The sequence below is a fragment of the Chelonia mydas genome, chromosome 6 (assembly GCF_015237465.2).
Source record: "Chelonia mydas isolate rCheMyd1 chromosome 6, rCheMyd1.pri.v2, whole genome shotgun sequence".
NCBI lineage: Eukaryota > Metazoa > Chordata > Testudines > Cheloniidae > Chelonia > Chelonia mydas.
Window position 1 is genome coordinate 13,352,367 of NC_051246.2, and position 17,601 is coordinate 13,369,967.

At 44.7% G+C, this 17,601-nt stretch overlaps 1 protein-coding gene across 4 annotated transcripts in view; it reads right to left on the reverse strand.

Annotated features, from left to right (window-relative positions):
* The window catches only part of LOC114021482 (E3 ubiquitin-protein ligase rnf213-alpha), a 168,566-nt gene that overhangs the window by 36,400 nt on the left and 114,565 nt on the right, over positions 1-17,601 (reverse strand). For all 4 annotated transcript variants that reach the window (XM_043549414.1, XM_043549413.1, XM_037899152.2 and 1 more), the window contains exons 46-55: positions 17,102-17,259; positions 16,257-16,460; positions 11,995-12,188; positions 9,454-9,574; positions 7,297-7,397; positions 6,006-6,179; positions 3,756-3,931; positions 3,360-3,456; positions 3,146-3,260; positions 1,736-1,919 (exon numbers count right to left, since the gene is read on the reverse strand). In XM_043549414.1, the coding sequence (XP_043405349.1) occupies positions 1,736-1,919; positions 3,146-3,260; positions 3,360-3,456; positions 3,756-3,931; positions 6,006-6,179; positions 7,297-7,397; positions 9,454-9,574; positions 11,995-12,188; positions 16,257-16,460; positions 17,102-17,259 (1,524 nt within the window). The remainder of the gene's footprint in view (positions 1-1,735; positions 1,920-3,145; positions 3,261-3,359; positions 3,457-3,755; positions 3,932-6,005; positions 6,180-7,296; positions 7,398-9,453; positions 9,575-11,994; positions 12,189-16,256; positions 16,461-17,101; positions 17,260-17,601) is intronic.

Here is a 17,601-nt window from a genome sequence, read left to right on the forward strand (position 1 = left end):
ACATCTAGTGATGAGCTGGGGGAGAAGACATCAGGAGCCGACCCAGTTTGCATAGACATGCTCACTCTGCCTAGGTGCGCAGCATGATGGAGCAGCTTTGCCCAAATGATCACTTTTGGCTGGTGTTGGATTGCATTTTGGTATTGGGTGCAGGAGTAATACAGTTTTATTACCCTTGTTGTGTGAATAGAGGGCAGCAGATCTGTGCTTGGCATACCCTGACTGAGAGGTTCAACCTCAGCTGAACTCCACTTGCTAAGAAGGGGGTAGGAGAGCGGAAGCCCAGTGGAGAGGTGAGAGGGTGGGGACAGGTGTCTTTACATGGTGGTGTGAGCTCTGCCTAAGAGTTCTCGACACATTTATCCTCCCCCTCTCCACTGTTTAATGACAGAGCTGATTAAGATTCAGTTGAGAGTCTTTTGTTTTGGATCACTAGAGCTGAAATCACTGATAACCAGGTCCAAGCATTAGAGCTGCTATGGGACAGCGTCTCTGGTAAAAGTGACTGCCCAGCCTGCCCTAGCAATGAGGCTCCCCCTGTAACAGCTGAAATCACTGAGAGCTGTGTTAAGTGGGGGGACCTCAAGACATTCCAGAGGTTGCACTAGAGGACAGTGGTGGAGTGAGCGATGGCAGAGCAGCTGACATAGGAGTGAGCGGCTGCCAGAGCAAGCAACAGCAGAGTGAGCTGGTGGAGTGAGTGGCCGCAGAACGAGTGGCCAATAAAGTGGCTGATGGCTCAGCGAGCAGTGGTGGAGCGAGTGGCCAACAGTGGAGTGACAGCTGAAGCATTGCTGGGTGTCTTTCACCCCCTGGATGGGAGGTGAACTCATAGAGATGCACCTCTGAACTCTGGGTCTTCACTGACCAAGGACAACAACTGTGAGTGGGGTGCGGTGGAGGGACAGGGGAGTGGCGTGTTAAAGGGACATTTGTTTGTCAGACTTTCATACCACCAGGTGAGAGACTGAGGAAAAGGACACTCCCCTGTGTACTCTGGTGTGGGTGTTTTGTTCATGGCCATCTGTTTTTGAATCATGTTTGTCGTGTTTTCCCCAATTAATGCTGGGTTCCTTTCCCCTTTTACTAAAAGTTTTCTTTTCCATACACAGACTCAGTGCTTGCAAGAGGGGAAGTACTGCCTCTTAGAGGCGCCCCGGGGGTGGTGTGTAACTGTCCCAGGTCACTGGGTCGGGGCTCAAGCCGGTTTTGTGTTGTACTGTCGAAAAGGAACCCCTAGATACTGAACCCGGCCCTTGTTGCTGCCAATTCCAACAGGCAGAAGGGTTTCACATAGAAACAACCTTATTGAAATGAAACGTTTGATAATGTCAAAACATTTCAGTTTGATCACGTCATACATAATATATGAAAGTCAAAATGAGAAAATTGAACTGAAATGATAAAGTTAAAACAAAAAGTGAAAATCAAAATGAAACTGAATGAAAAAGACAAAAATCAAATAAAATGATTCATTTCAATTGCAAAATGTTTCAAAACTTTTCTGTTAAAAATTTCATCAAAATCGACGAGTTCCCACAACACATTTCAGTTCGGATGGGACAGCGTTTTCCAATGGAAAACTGTTCAGCTGAAAATGTTTTGATCAGCTCTGGAAATTACTCTGGACAAACACAACCCTTAAAGCAAACAACATCCACGGAGCTGAATGGTTCTCTAACCAATCTTCCCTGATGTCCACCACTACTGGAAAACGGTTAGAAACTCCACTTACCACTTGGCAGCTCTCTGCCAAGCACAGCTGCAACGTTACCGATGGCGAGTCGGAGCTTAGCAATGAACTGCAAGTTTTCAATGCTGGTGAGAGTGGCAGAGCTGGGAGCAGACAGATCTGCAGTGGAGAACAAGTGCTCCGAATTCTGGCTGGCGTCTTCTTGAAAGGAGGAATACATAAAATCCTGTTCAAGAGAGAGAATTTTTAAAAATGTACAGTAGTGAACAGACAGTACCCCTGTGGTAAAGGGGATGCAGTTGGTTGGGCAGGTTTTTTTTAGTGACTCAACTTTTCCCTTCTCCCCGCACCACACCGCAGACATTAACTTTAAAGGCTACAAAAAATAAAATTGTTCTGGTCATTTTGAAACAATGCCACTGATTAAAAATAACAGCCTGGGGGTAAGAGCTCCTGTCTCTCCCCCCGTCCACTTCTCCCCACCTTGGTTTCTATCCCCCCACATCTTCTGTCCCTCTCTGCGAGCCTACGGGTAAAATTTTCCAAAGTGCCAAAGTGATTTAGGAGCCAAAAGTCACTGAACATCTATGAGACTTAGACTCCTAAGTGACTTAGGCACCGCTGAAATTTTCCCCTAAGTCTCATAAAGTCAGTGAGATTTAGGCTCCTAAGTACCAAAGTTATTTCTGAAAATTGGAGAACTGGCCATTAATTGTATGTTTCTCCTTTTCTGGGTGCCAACGTGAGATACCTGGGTCTGACTTGTAGAAGTGCTGAGTATTCACAGCTGCAACTGAGGTCAACGGGAGCTGTGCTATGAACACATAAAATGCTATAAAAATGCTAAGTACTCTGCTTGTCAGGCCCTGGGGATCTCAAATCGGGCACCCAAAATTAGTGGAGACTTCTGACAATTTGGCAGTAATCTCTCTGTGTCTCAGTGCAACAGCTGTAAAATGGGCATAATAATATCACCTATTCTCACAGGGGCATTGTGAAGATGAATTCATTAACGTTTGTGAGGCACTCTGATACTCTAGCGAGAGCACCGTAGAATTAATACTTCTGAATTCGGCGCAGGGTCTGCGTGGTGTGCAGAGAATAAGGGGGGGGCACACAAGTTTGTACAGCATCTGGTACAATGCGGGGTATGGCCCATGACTAGTACTCCTAGGCGCTACAAAAATACAAATACATAAATAAATATTGAGTAACTTCATATACTGATTGAGGCAGGGATTCTGTGGAAAAAATAGTATCTGGTTATGTAATTGCAGACTGTATTGTAAAGCATATGCCAGAGCAAAAGTGAAGACTGCACAGGTAACCTTAATTTTAGCATTTCCTAACATTGGAGTACTTGACTTTGCAACCTTAGCTATTCTTTTAACATAGTTATTATGGATGTAATAAAATGTCTATGTTTCTCCACAGACTCTTCATGGGACTCACCTCAAAGCAGCACACTACCATGAAATAGAAATCATTGCGACTGCTTTGATTTAATGATAATACTTCCTCCATCCTGGAGAGATACCCTTCCAGGTGTTCCTTCACATCGTCTAGTCTAGGAGGAAATGGACATAAGTTATAAAACTGAATATACCCAACGTGGATCTGTGAGTGAAACACAGTTAATATAGCCACTGGAAGAACTAGAACCAACCTGCACCGAAGCAGCATTTTCAAAAGGGAGGACTTGACAGTAGGACTCGGATCCATGCACTCTTCAAAGGGCGACAAGTCACTCGTTGGTTTGTACACTGAAACCAAAGAGTAGAATGGATTACTTTTTTTTTTTTCTGAGCACAAGACCAGATTCCAAACTGGTGTGAACCCCCCATAGCTACACTGGAGTCAATGGGTCAGACCCCCCAGCTGGTGTGAATTGCCCTAAAAGCTCCAACACCAGAAGGCAAATAAAAAAACCTCGTATTTATTGTTTGGGTTTTTATCTCATGATTTTAAAGTCACTGTCATGAGTTTTGGGGCTTGACTCAGGATATCTGAACAACTGGGATTGGCAGGATCGAGCCGTTGCTGTGTTACACACATCACTCACCCTTTCTAACCTCTTGATGTTCTGGGTTCGAAGGTTTGCAAGCCACGAACTTAATCAGTTGTTCGATGATCTCTGCAGATGGAGGGATTTTGTCCCCAAAACAGTAACTACTGACAAACTCCACAAAGAAGGAGTTGCACTTCCTCCTGAATTTGTTGTGATTTGCAACTGCCTCCCTAGGGCGAGAAAAAGATTATTTTTTTTAAAATGTCACTATTTTAATATATAAGGTAGCAAACAAAATGAGAATGGCTGGAAGCTGAAGTTAAATATATTGAGACTGGAACAAAGGCAAAAATTGTCACCTTGAGGATGATTAACCATTGGAACAAGTTACCAAGGGAAGTGGTGGTTTTGCCATCATCTGAAATCTTTAAATCAAGACTGAATATGTTTCTAAAAGATCTGCTATAGCTCAAGCCAAAGTTATGTGCATGATGTAGACATCACTGGGTGAGATTCTCTGGCCTCATGATCTAATGGTCCCTTCTGGCCTTAAAAATCTATGAATCTACAAATCTCTCTGTGCTGAAACATGCACATAGCTCCACTACTCTTGCTAAGTTAAGAGGACTTGAGTGTGTACTGAGGGTAGACTTGATCCTGTAAAGTCAATAATAATTCTGCCCGATATGAATTATTCCACATTCTGGGCAAAACAACTTTATTCACTGGGAGTTAATGTTGCCAAATTCTATCCCACATTTCAGCCCTTCTCCCAGGAATGTCAGCCCAAAGCCAATCACCCAGTCCCCAGGGAGACAGTCCGTTCTAAACAAGAGCCCAAGGCAGACAGCAAATTCTCCTGCTGCTCACACAACTCTCCCTACCCAAAACTCTGCATTATCGCAAAATAACAAAACACATTGTGTTCCCTAGAATTGAAACCTGCTCGCATGCTGTGAAAAAACAGTGTGTGTAACAGCCCTACCTGGTGACCGCTGCCATAATGACAATTCCAGAAAAACGCTTAAATAATCATTTATGGCTCCTAAAAATGTATCTAAAAATAATTACCTAAAATCAGAAGAAGCTGACCCCTGACACTGGAGCCCTGGGCTCAAACCTCCAACGCGTGCTGGGTGAAGGTAAGATGGGGAGCACAGAGGGGTCACTTGCAGGTTTCTGAACCTGGGACCACCATAGCTTAGGGCTGCCCGTGAACGGATCAGCTGGCTATGAGTCTAAGGGCTGGATGTTCTGCAGTCAGCCGCCTGTCCCCCATACATGGCCTCTGCACCAGCTGCAAGGCCAGGCTTGACACAGAACTGGCCACAGATACACAGGTGCTGACTTTTGTTTTTGACAGTAGGTGCCCCACCCCCACGCTGGGTGCCCCACCCCCACTCTGTCCCTCCCCCAAGGCTCCTCCCCTACTCTGCCCCTCCTGAGGCCCTGCCCCTACTCTGCCTCTTCCTGCCCCCTGAGTGCCTCCCACTCCCTCTTTTCTGCCTCTGCCCCCGAGGCCCCCCCTGCTCACTCCTCTCCGCCCCCTCCACAAGGCTCCACCCACCTGCCCACCACTCACTCCTCTCTGCCCCCACTCCTGAGCACCTCTTGCCTGCTGCTTCGTCCTTTCTGCCCCCTCCTGCCTTAAAGGTGAGTGAGGAGAGTTGAGGGTGAAAAGGAGCAAGTGGCGGGAGCCACTGAAGCCATGGCCAGCCCCAGGGGCCACCGCACAGCTGATCAATGGCCAGCTCCGTGGGTACTGAGACTCCCAATTTTTTTCTGGGGGTGCTTGAGCCCCGGAGCACCCACAGAGTCAATGCCTATGCACAGATACCATTTTCAAAAGCATGATTTTTAATGGGACCTAGGTTCCTAAATCCTAAAGCCACATTGGAAAATGCTACTCTCCATCAGCTCTATGCGGGGAGATGCACCCGCTTTCAGTCCCCTTTGTGCCACCAGAGCCCCCTTTTATAATCTGCAACTTCAGATATTTACAATCCCAGGCCCCCAGTCCTGAAAAGGGATCAGTGTGTGCAGACCCTGCATGCACGAAGTCCCATTAAAGTCATTGTTTATGGACAGACCTATCTCGGGAAATCCTTCAGCAGAACAAGGAGCTATGTCCAGTACCAGTCTTGGAGAGGGAGCAGCCCATTTTTCTAAGAGCTCAAAGAAACGTAGTGGAGGGGTGTGGAAGAAAAGCAACCGTTCTGGCCACGCTGTCAGTAACAGAGATTAGCAGGAATATTACTGCTAAACAAGTGTCCCAAATCACAGAGTCAGGCAACTGTGTAGTACCTGGTGATCTGGGAGGCGGTGGGCGTATAATCCTCGGGGACGCTCTCCTTGCAGATCTTGCACTGCCTGATGTTCCACTCCTGGATGCACTGTGTGCAGAAAATGTGACCACAGGGCAGCTCAGCTGGGTCAGTGATCTCGTTCTGGCAGCTTTTGCACTCGTTCACGCCCTTCCTGAAAGACACCACGAAAGCAAGATGCAATTCACGGCGTCTGATTCTCCGCTGCCTTGTGCCTTACAGAGTTAATAAATAAATAATAATAAAGCCTTGCATAGCTGGGCCCAAGCTCCATGGCAATATACATAAGTCCGATTGCACAGGGTGGCTGGCTTCTTTCAATAAAGCAGGTCCTGCTCCCCTCTGCCAGAACAGGTGCTTTCAGATTGGCCAATTAAAACGCAGAACAGCACCTGGGGCTATATAGGATCAGGGAGAATCAGAGAGGGAGGAAGTCCCTGAAGGAGGCTGCAGGAGGTTCCTGGGGAAAGGCTGAAGGAAGAGAAGCAGCAGAAGGGTTCCTTGGCTGACCTCCCCAAGCCAGAGAGCCAGGGCCAGAAAGGATTGAAGGCAAGGGGAGCAGCAGAGGGGATTACCTGCTGACATCACCACCCAGAAGAACTGGAAAAAGTTAGTGTAATAGGAGGAGTGATGGATGCTCCCCTGGTGAGGATGATCTCCCAGCAGAGAGGCTGGGGGAGTGGGGGTAGGCATTGCCACTGGGAAGAGTAGGGTTGTACTCCAGCTGGAAGGGCTGGGGTGGTTTTCCTGGGAGAAGGACAGGAGAGGACCGACAAAGAGCTGTGGTGTGGTGGAAAATGCCAGAGAGTGGTAGGTGCTACACTGCTGCTGTCTTGTGATTTTAAGGACTATAGGTGCTGCGGGTTATAAATGGACAATGTTTGGGGACTCTTGTTCTGGGTTCTTTGCAGTATTTTTTTTGTAATAAGTTGGCCAGAAGGAGGAGTATTTTTTGAGGCAAGAGAGTCTGTTGGGGAGGCCTAAGGGGCCTGAGAGGAGAAGTGGGATATTAGTCCTGGTGTGAAGGTGCCCAGCCACAAGGGGGTGCTCAGGGGAGGGGGAATCGTTCACACCCATGGTACATAATGCAAAATGTTTTCCATATGTGTGGGTACAGCACTGAATGCTGAGTTACATGGTACATGGAAATAAAAATATTGTCAGGAAATAAACTAACTTGCAAGCGTAATTAACAGACACATTGCCTGCTAAAAATGGTCTTGCTGAAAATTTACCCACAATGGTCTTTTTTGCTTGTTTGCTTGACTTACACAAGGTAGACGGTAGCAGCATTGTTGCTGCATCTCTTCAGCACTTTTGTCACAACTTCAAAAATCTTTGCTGGTTTATGGTCTTCAGTTTTGTACAGTAACTACAGAAAATAAAGCACAGTGAATGTCATTACATTCTAAGTGACAAAAGAAGTGTTAAAGTTACATTTGCAAAAGCAAGCACTCAAAAGTTAGGATATCCCAGCATCAAGGTTGCCCATTCAACCTTAACTCTGCCCCTTTAGGGCATGCATTCTGATAGTCTTGCACAACATCACATAGGAAGTCTGGGGCAGAGCCCAGATTAGATCCCAAGTCTCCTGAGTCCCAGCCCAGAGCCTTAAACATTCTCCCTCATTCACTGCTCATCCTGTGCACTGAATGAGGCTGGAGTCTGACAGAACACATGGCACATGATCATGTAATTAAAGACTGTATCATAATGCAGAAGCACAGGGGGGCTGAATTAAGGTTACAAAAGTTTTCAGAAACACCTGGGGCCAAACTTTGAAAACTTGAGGGCCTGATGTTACACACACATCTCCATTGCTGGGCACACCAGTTGAGAAAGGCTGGTCAAAGCATGTTGTTGATGGAAAACTGGGTTATTGACTAACAAAAACTTTAATGGATGTTGTCTGTGTTCCTGCAAAAACTTGTGTTTTATCGGAAAACCAAAACCCTGAAACACGGAAATTATATTTTATACTACAATACCCACATATTTTGTATACTCTAATACCAAAATATTAAGAATCAAAACATTTGAATCAACCCAAAACTAATTTTTCTTTGTGGAAATTTAGAAATTTTCAGTTTTTGTTCCAATTGGGAATGAAGCCAAATTTCCAAATCTCTGTATCCTTTTGCCAAACAGATTTTCTGTCCTGTGTAAGGCTCTAATTCTGGGGTGAGGATTGCAGGGGGCCTGGGTGTAGTATCACTGTGTAACAGGGGCAGGAGACGGTATGTAAGGGAGCTGTGCAGAATCAGAGCAGCTTGGGCCACCTGCAGGCTACCTCCTGATCTCTTGTGGGGACACCATGTCTCATGTGGGTGAAGGATGGGGGTGGTTGAATCCTCTGAGGACAGGAATCCTCTCTAGAGCTGGGTGAATAATGGATTTTTCGGTTCACTCACAATTCCAAAAAAAATGGAGGGGGGGAGGAACTAGCTTCATGTCAAATTTGTTTAGTATCGAACAAAACATTTTGGAGAAAGCCGAAACATTGTTTTGATTCCAACCATTTTTAATTTTTTAAAATTGTATTAAAAACTAAAATTAAAGGAACTTTTGAAATGGAAAAGTCATTTTGAACCAAAAAATGGAAATGTTTTGATTTTTTTCCCCTGATTTTTTTCTTTGTAGTTTTTTTTCTGACTGAAACTATTGAGATATAAAGTAGTACATGTTGTAAACCGCTATAAGCCATTTGGGCCTAGTATAAATGCAGTGTGCTTGACATGAGTACATGAGTTGCGTTTTGGCAACTGAAGCGAGGATTTAAGGTTATGAGTGGTCAAGGATTGTCTGCGCAAAACAACTGTGTCATGTCCATAGGAGGAAATGGAATGTCCTGTATTATGGAGGCTTGCCAGGAACTGTTTTCCTGGAGTTATTGATACAAGGCTTTAAACAGACAAAGAGCCAATGATGCAACAGATGGACTGGTCTATAAATAGTTGCCTGACATATCTGAAATTTGGAATCAGACATCGATCCAGAGCCCTGATAAAGAAGAGATGTGTAGTGCAGAGCTCCCCATGCCCCATGACTGGAGCAGACCTTGACTGGCCATTGGGACTTCCCTTTAATCTTCAGACTCTGGTGTAATATGAAAGGGGTGTGAATGTGGAGTGAGTGTGGGGTTATATTGTAATCAATACAACTATTTAGAGTATTATATACCAACACTGTATCTGGTATCTGCCTGCTCCCCCATCCCTATCAGAGCCTAACAAAACAATCTGACAAAACCAACATGAATTCAGGAAGCATTTTGGTATTGCCAAATCTGCATTTTTCTCCAAAAAAAGTTTTGGATGAAAAAGTTCTTCCAGCGGTCTTCCTTCCCTGCTCTGCTGGGGCCTTAGTGCTGTAGCCTCTTGTTCCATGCGGTTTCAAAGGGGCAGTGGGGGGCTATTTTATACACCTACATTCCAGAGGAAGACAAACTGCTTCACAACGAGCTTCAGCAGCTTCTCGTCCACATTGGTTTCATCGTGTAGCAGGTGATCGATGAGCAGGTAGACGATGTTGGTGCAATTCCACTGGTGTCTGAAAAAGAGACAGAATTGCCTCACTGAGAGTAGCTGCGCCTTGTCTGCTGAGAAAAATAATTCTTCCCCACATCTTTGGACAAAACCAGCCACCTGGAGATAGGAACTGAACATGTAAACAGGCCCTTCGGCTCACAATCCCCTCAGGCTAGGTGTGATGGCTTGCAGTCAGGGACACCCTTTACCCGCTGCTCAGAGTGGTTTACAAAAGGAAGGGGAAGTGGATACAATGGGGAAATCAAAGGGAAAAAACCTTTGTCCTTTCCTCTGCTGTCTGCGTAACGCTTGGAAAGGCTTGGTGTGAATATGGCCCAAGGTTTTTAAGTGGATTTGCTCGATCTTTGTTGATAGAACAAGCTCTGAAGAAAGGGCCATGGCAGGACTAATATCTGGGGTTTTAACTGGAACGTAGGACTGGAAGGGACAACTTGGGCCGTGGAAGCCAGTCTCTGCTATCACTGGCAACCCCATCAGATAATCCTGTTCATAAACGTATGAAGCTTCATCTTCAAAGCAGTTAGGGCGTTTGCCCCCATCCCGTCCCTGATCCTACTGGGGGGTCTTCCAGAACCTCCCTGCCTCTGATGGTGAGAAACCTTCTTCTTATTTCCAGCCTAAATTCAGCCATGGCCAGTTTGTACCCATTTGTTCTTGTGCCAACACTGTCCTTTAGCTTCAATAGCTCTTCTCCCTCCCTGGCATTTACAGCCACCCGTCCGCCTCCCAATGTATTTATAGTGAGCAATCCCGATCCCCTCACAGCCTTCCTTGTGTTAGACTTAACAAGCCAAGCTCCTTTAGTTTCCTGTCCTCAGGCTCTCCATTCCCCTGAGCATCTCCTTCTCTGTTCCTGTTCCAGTTTCATTCCCCTTCCCCAGCTGGGGAAGCCGCTCTCCAATGCATGCACTCAATTCTACAATATTAAAATGCAAGTTTCCAAAGGCAGGATTTGTGCCAGCAAAGCAAGCAGCCAGCTGTAAGCAGGTGACATAAAATACTGGACCTTTAGTGACAAGATGGCTCTGATCCTTCATGGACTGGTGCTCTGCCCCATCATTTACACGTGTAAAACATTCCCGGTGGTGTGAGAGGAGAAGTCTGATCTAGCAGACACTTACACCCAGTCTGCACAGATGTAAATAGCATCACAAAGGGCCAGATGTGAAAGTGGGCCGATATGGGCTGGTACAGCATACCGGTAAGAAGTGGCCACTGGTACTGGTCTATACACAGCCGCAGCGCTGCCAGACCGTACCAACAGGGTCGCCGATGGACGGGGGTGGGGTGGCGGGCAGGGCCACCAACAGGGGGGAGCAAAAGAGGCAGCTGCTCCAGGGCCCAGAGATTTAAAAGGGGCTGGGGCTCCTGGCTGCCGCACTGAAGGGCTGGCTGAGGGACTCTGATCCCCAGCTCTGCCCCTTCCACTCGAGGCCCTGCCCCTTCCGTGGGGTCCCAGAGCCACCCCCACATCTTGCCCAGGACCCCGGCTGCACTGCGTACTGTAACTTTCATCCCTGCAAAGGGCCCAGAAGGGGGACATCAAGGACCAGTGAAGGGATCTAGGATGTTTACTTTACCATTTGAACTAACAGAGTGTAACAGGACCTCCTGGCTCCTCCTTCTGTTCTGGTCTGTTCTACAAACTACTCAAAGACCCTTCTGCTGGTCCAACAGGTTGTGCAGTTTATTTACAGATGAATTCCCACCATCTTCATAATATATACAGCTCCCGGAACAAGCAAGGGAGAGCAATCTCTCTCTCGCCTGACTGCCTGCTTCCCTCTTTTCCACTTCCTTCCTGTGCCTGTTTGTGGGCTCGGCCTGATGGCTTAATTAGCCTTTCTGCCCTGCTCCACTCACAAATTAGGCGCAGCCCCGCTTAATCAGCTCCATTCTGCCTTGCTTGATTGGAGCTGCCGGGAAGAGAGTGCTGACTCAGCCTTTCTTGTCTGTCACACAGAGTAACACAGTGGCAAAGTAATGGGCTTTTATCTGCTATGTAGACCAGCCATTAATGGGGTCACAGCAAACGCTGAGTCACCATCTAACAGGGAGTTGATTGGAACATGGAAGGTTTTCCCCCACCCCGTGGAAAATTATGACTTTTCATTGAGAAAACAAAACTCATTTTTTTCCCAGTAACTGAAGGTTTTGGTTTAAAAAAAAAATCAAAACATTTATTGATTTCCAGTTGAAAACTGCTGGAAAATTTTTAGTTTTCAAGTTTTTCTACATAAATTTGGAAAATTCAGAGGAAATCTGACACTGTCTGCAAAAAATTTTGTTTAAAGGAAAACCCATCTTTCTGTCTGGGGAAAAAAAGTTTTCATAGAAAAGTTTTGACTGTTACAGGCTTTAAAAATGTTTATATTCTTTAAAATACACAGACAGTTTTTTGGGAGAAGGGGTAAAACTTACAATACGCTGTTCAGTAATTCCTCTTTGTTACAGTAAAGTCTCATCTGGTAGTCGTCCGATGTGATCAGCTCCACAGTGTGCTTAATGGACTTGATCCTTTTCAGCCAGCTCAGGCAGGCGTTGAATGGCAGAAGCTCCTTCTCTGTGGGCTGCAGCTGCTTCAGGATGATGCTCACGGCATCAAGAGCTACAAACTAAAATGACATTTAAAAACAAATCCCATGAGTTTCTGAGCTAGCCATTGTGTTCTGGGGTGAGGGGCAAAGAGGAGAGAAAACAACAGGGCAGGAGTATCGCTCGCTGAAGACTTGAAGCAACAGAACTGGAGCAGGTTACGAAGGAAGGACTGGTGGCTGCACACACACATATAGATACACACACACACACACACAGAGGCACACACATAGATACATGCACACGCACACGCAAGATGTGCTCATCAGCCGGGACTGAGCTCTGGTGATTTGGCATCAGCGGCAAAAACTCCCACCACCTGAGCTAAAGGGATAACTCCATTAATGGCAAGACAGGAGCAGGAGTCGAGATACAGTCACAACTACTGCGCCAGTGTGTTACGCATCCAGCTGCCGAGGCAAAGGAACAAGGAAAGGAGGGAGAGAAATCCCACATTTGTTTCCAAGCAGTGCAGATTGTAACAGTGCCACAGAATATCATTCCCCCTCCCCTTCAGGACCTAAGTGCTCTGAGTCGAGGATCTTGTCACCAGCCTTTAACCACCATGGTATTAAATTGGTTCAGGCTGCCTTGGATTTAATCTCCTTTGGCTTGTTAATGTGAACCGGTCCATAGCAGGTATAAGCCATTTTTAAAGAATGGTTAAAACTGGTTTGGATAATGCAGCTCCTGGTCCAGTGTAAACAGCACTTGCATCAGACAAAACCAGCTGGCTTAAAATTGTAGTGACCACCTCCTAATGCCAAGGACATTATATTATACAAAGCACGTGGCTTAGCAGCAGCACTGCTGAGAAGGATCTGGGAGTTGTGGTGGATGTGATGTTAAAATATAACCATGTATATCATGTTGCTACCACTGTTATATAATTGCTACAAATATTACACAAAGTATATCATGTAAGGCGTGAAGGGAAAAGTTATGATTTCCTGAATATGATTATCCTATTTGTATGCATGTGTCATTGTTATATCTGTCATTATGAATATTGACTATGTACCAGTATTTCAAATGTGTTTGCTCCTGGGGAGACACCCACCAGGTAACAGGTTTCAGAGTGGTAGCCGTGTTAGTCTGTATCAGCAAAAAGAACGAGAAGTACTCATGGCACCTTAGAGACTACCAAACGTATTTGAGCATAAGCTTTCGTGGGCTAAAACCCATTGGATGCATGCAGTGGAAAATACAGTAGGAAGATAGATATATACACACAGAGAACATGAAAAAATGGGTGTTGCCATACACACTATAAGGAGAGTGATGAATTAAGGTGAGCTATTATCAGCAGGAGAAAAAAAACCTTTTTCAGTGATAATCATGATGGCCCATTTCCAACAGTTGACAAGAAGGTGAGAGTAACAGTGGGGGGCCGGGGGAGGGAAATAGTTTTACTTTGTGTAATGACCTATCCACTCCCAGTCTTTATTCAAGCCTAATTTAATGGTGTCCAGTTTGCAAATTAATTCCAATTCAGCAGTCTCTCGCTGGAGTCTGTTTCTTAAGTTTTTTTGTTGTAATATTGCAACTCTTAGGTCTGTAATCGAGTGACCAGGGAGACTGAAGTGATCTCGGACTGGTTTTTGAATGTTATAATTCAATAATAATAAGGTTAGGTAGTAACTACCACCAGGTAGTTTACATCCAGTCAGCACGCACATTGTGAATGGGCTATTCAAGTTGATGGCCCATTTAGTAAAACAATGGGTCATAGAAGAAGCTTATCTCCACCTGATGGGCTTTCCTGGGGACATTTTAGCCAGAATATGAATAATGGCTCTTGCTATGACTCATTGAAGCATGCAGGGGCATGTGACTAGCAATGTGACCCTAAACTCCATCTTGTGCCTGTACTTTTCCACAAACTATGCTGGGAGCTTTGCTTGGGACAATGAGTTTCCCTCCACATGGCAGAAGCTATAAAAGGCCCTGGAAATATCTCCATTTTCCTCTTTCCTGCTCTGATCTCTGGACTAAGGACTTATATTAAAAGGAGCATTCTAACCAATGGATTGAGGGCCTTCCAATCTTTTGGATGCCACCAGAGACTTAATAAGCCAGCAGTTTATTCCATCACTGCTTCAAATCTGATACAAGAACTTTGCAATGTGTGTATGTATTTGATTCCTTTGATCATTTTAACTCTCACCTTTCTTTTCCCTTATAAATGAATCTTTAGCTATTAGATACTAAAGGATTGGCAACAGCATGAATATTGGGTAAGATCTGACTATACATTGACCTGGGTATGTGACTGGTCCTTTGGGATCAGAAGAACCCTTTGGTTGATGAAACTGGTTTTAAATAACCACTCATCATTACCTCTAGTGTTTTGGTGGTGAAACAAGGACTGGTATACCTAAGGAGACTGCATTTCTGACTTTGTTAACCAGTATGGTGAGACAGAAGTTTACTTTTGTTAGAGATGTGGTATATCTTATGGAAGAATAACCACCAGTTTGGGGTGAGTCTGCCCCATTTCTCAGCAGTTTGTCCTGAATTTGGTATTCTCAGCTGTGACCCACTGAGACACAGTGACAATAGATTACAACCTCAACATGAGTCAACAATGCAATGGTATTGCAAAAAAAAACAAATGCAATTCTGGGTTGCATTAACAGAGGCATATAATGCAAGTCATGGGAGGTGATAATACTGCTCTCCTCGGTGCTGGGTAGGCCTCAGCTGGAGTTCTGTGTATAGGATGTAGAGAAACTGGAAAGGATCCAGAGGTGAGCGACAAAGATGATCAGTGGGATGGAATACAAACCATACGAACAAAGGCCGAAGGAACTGGGTATGTTTAGTTTGGAAAAGAGAAGATTAAGAGGGGACATGATAGTGGTCTTCAAACACTTGAAAGGCTGCTATAAAAATATGGAGAAAATTTGTTCTTTCTTGTCACAGAACAAGAGGCAGAACGAGAGACAATGGGTTCAAATTACAGCATGGCAGTTTAGGATTAAATCTCAGGAAAATCTTCCTAACTGTAAGAACAGCAAGACAAAGGAACAAACTGTCTAGGGAGGTCGTGGAAACTCCTTCACTGGAGGCTTTCAAAAGGAAGCTGGAGTCATCTGTTTTGGATGATTTAGACACAACAAATCCTGCATCTTGGCAGGGGGCTAGACTAGATGACCCTTGTGGTCCCTTCTAACCCTATGGCTCTACAGATTCTGAGATTGGAAGCAGGGAAATACACGGAAGATTCTTCGAATCAGAGATTCTAAGGCCAGAAGGAACCACTGTGATCACCTAGTCTGACCTCCTGCATAACACAGGCCATAGGATCTTGCTGAATTCATTCCTGTTTGAACCACAGCAGATGTTTTAGAAAAATGTCCAATCTTGACCAACTCACCCCTTAGCTTTCTTTTTTTAAATAAGTAGATTGAGCTCTGTGAGTCTGTCACCATAAGGCAAGTTTTCTAATCATTAATCATTCTCATGGCTCTTCTCTGAACTCTCTCCAATTTATCAACATCCCTCTGGACTTGTGGGCACCAGAACTGGACACAGTATTCCAGCAGCAGCCACCCCAGTGCCAAATATAAAGGTAATGAAACCTCCCCACTCCTACTGGAGTTTCCCCTATTTATGCATCCCAGGATCGCATTAGCCCTTTTGGCCACAGTGTCTCAATGGGAGCTCTTGATCAACTGATTAACCACCATGACCCCCAGTCTTTTTCAGAGTCGTTGCCTCCCGTGACAGTCCCCCATCCCATAAGTGTAGCCAAAAATCTTTGTTCCCATACATATACATTTAGCCATATTAAAATGCATATTGTTTTCTTCTACTGAGCTTACCAAGCTATCTAGATTGCTCTATATCAGTGACTGTTCCCTTCATTATTTACCATTCCCGCAATCTTTGTGTTCACTGAAAACTTTATCAGTGATGATTTTATGTTTTCTTCCAGACCATCAATAAAAATTTTAAATAGCATAGGGCCAAAAACCAGTCCCTGTGGGATCCAGTAGAAACACACCCTCTCAGTGATGATTCCCATTTACAATTACAGGTTGAAAAGAGCAACAATGAAACACTGTTCAGGTAACCTCGCTCACCATTTTAGTTGTGTCTTCTTTATAAACTTTCTGCAGCTCATTGGCTAGAGTCTCCTCATTCTTTACTAAATTGACGAACAGCTGATAATTCTCTTGTAGGTAGAAATATTCAATGTGCAGCCAAATCAGGGAAAACTCCACATCACCATGTGCCAAAGAGGTGCAGAGCCGTTTCGCACCAGTTACGAGAACATTAGACAAAATCTGTTGATAAAATAAAAAGTATTATTTCTACTCATCATCAACCACAAGAATAGAGATTGACCCATAGAATTAAGTTCTCTGTTGCTGCCATGTTTAATGAAAGATGTATGAAATTTTCATCATCACTAATTCTAACCCAAGTCAAAAAAACGTTAAAATGCAGTTAAAGTTGAGAGCGCTTAGCAGTAATTTAAGAGCAAATACAGGGTTTCTGTAAAGTGCGTTTATCAAAATACAGAACAGTTGGACAGGAACTGGTTTTATTTTTGGCAGAAAATTTTGACTGTTAAAAATCAAAACCAAAAACGTTTTTCCAAAAAAACTCAGGCAAGACCTTTTTGATATGAAAAAAAAATCGACAAAAAACTGAAATGTTTTAACGGAAATCAGACAATTTCTGCATTAGCTGGGGATCTGGCCCATTGAGTCCAATGTTGTTGTGGCTGATTGACACCAGCTGGGGATTTGCCCGCATTGACTCCAATGGAGACAGGGCCGATTTACACCAGTTGGGGATCTGGCGGTAAGGTTTTTATTTTTTCTGCATTAAGTCTAATATGTCTACTATACCATTGGTAATCTCACCCCAACCATCCAGACTGATAATGTTTAAAAGTGCTTTTCTGCAGAAACCCGTTTACCTCATAAACCTGAACATCTTGCCCTGGAAAAGCCATCCTCACAAAATCACTGGCATAATGCTGAACCATTTCTGGATTATTGCCCTCTGGCACTGGCATGTTCAAGACAGAGCTTTGAAACATCTCAGCAGAGTCCACAGTAGGGTCCTTTGGATAACCTAGGATGTCACAGAATGAACAAAGGAGGGGGGCTTATTCAAGTATAGCAGATCACTATAAATATTGTTTGTTAATTATTAATATACAAGTGAAAGGGGGGCAAGAGTATAAGCATGGTGGGGCAATGGGAATCTTGTTTTCCTCTATTATAAATGGCTACTTGTTAGAATTATGATGCAGAGTTCTAGGTCATTCTAGTTGGGTAGGGAGATTCTAGGTTATTCTAGCTGGATGGGGAGAGGAGCAATTGACTACCTTTTCAAGGAATGAAGGACTGGGTTTACAAAGGACAAGAAGGCTCAGACAGTCCTACAGGGCAATCTTCAATGAGGAACTCTTCC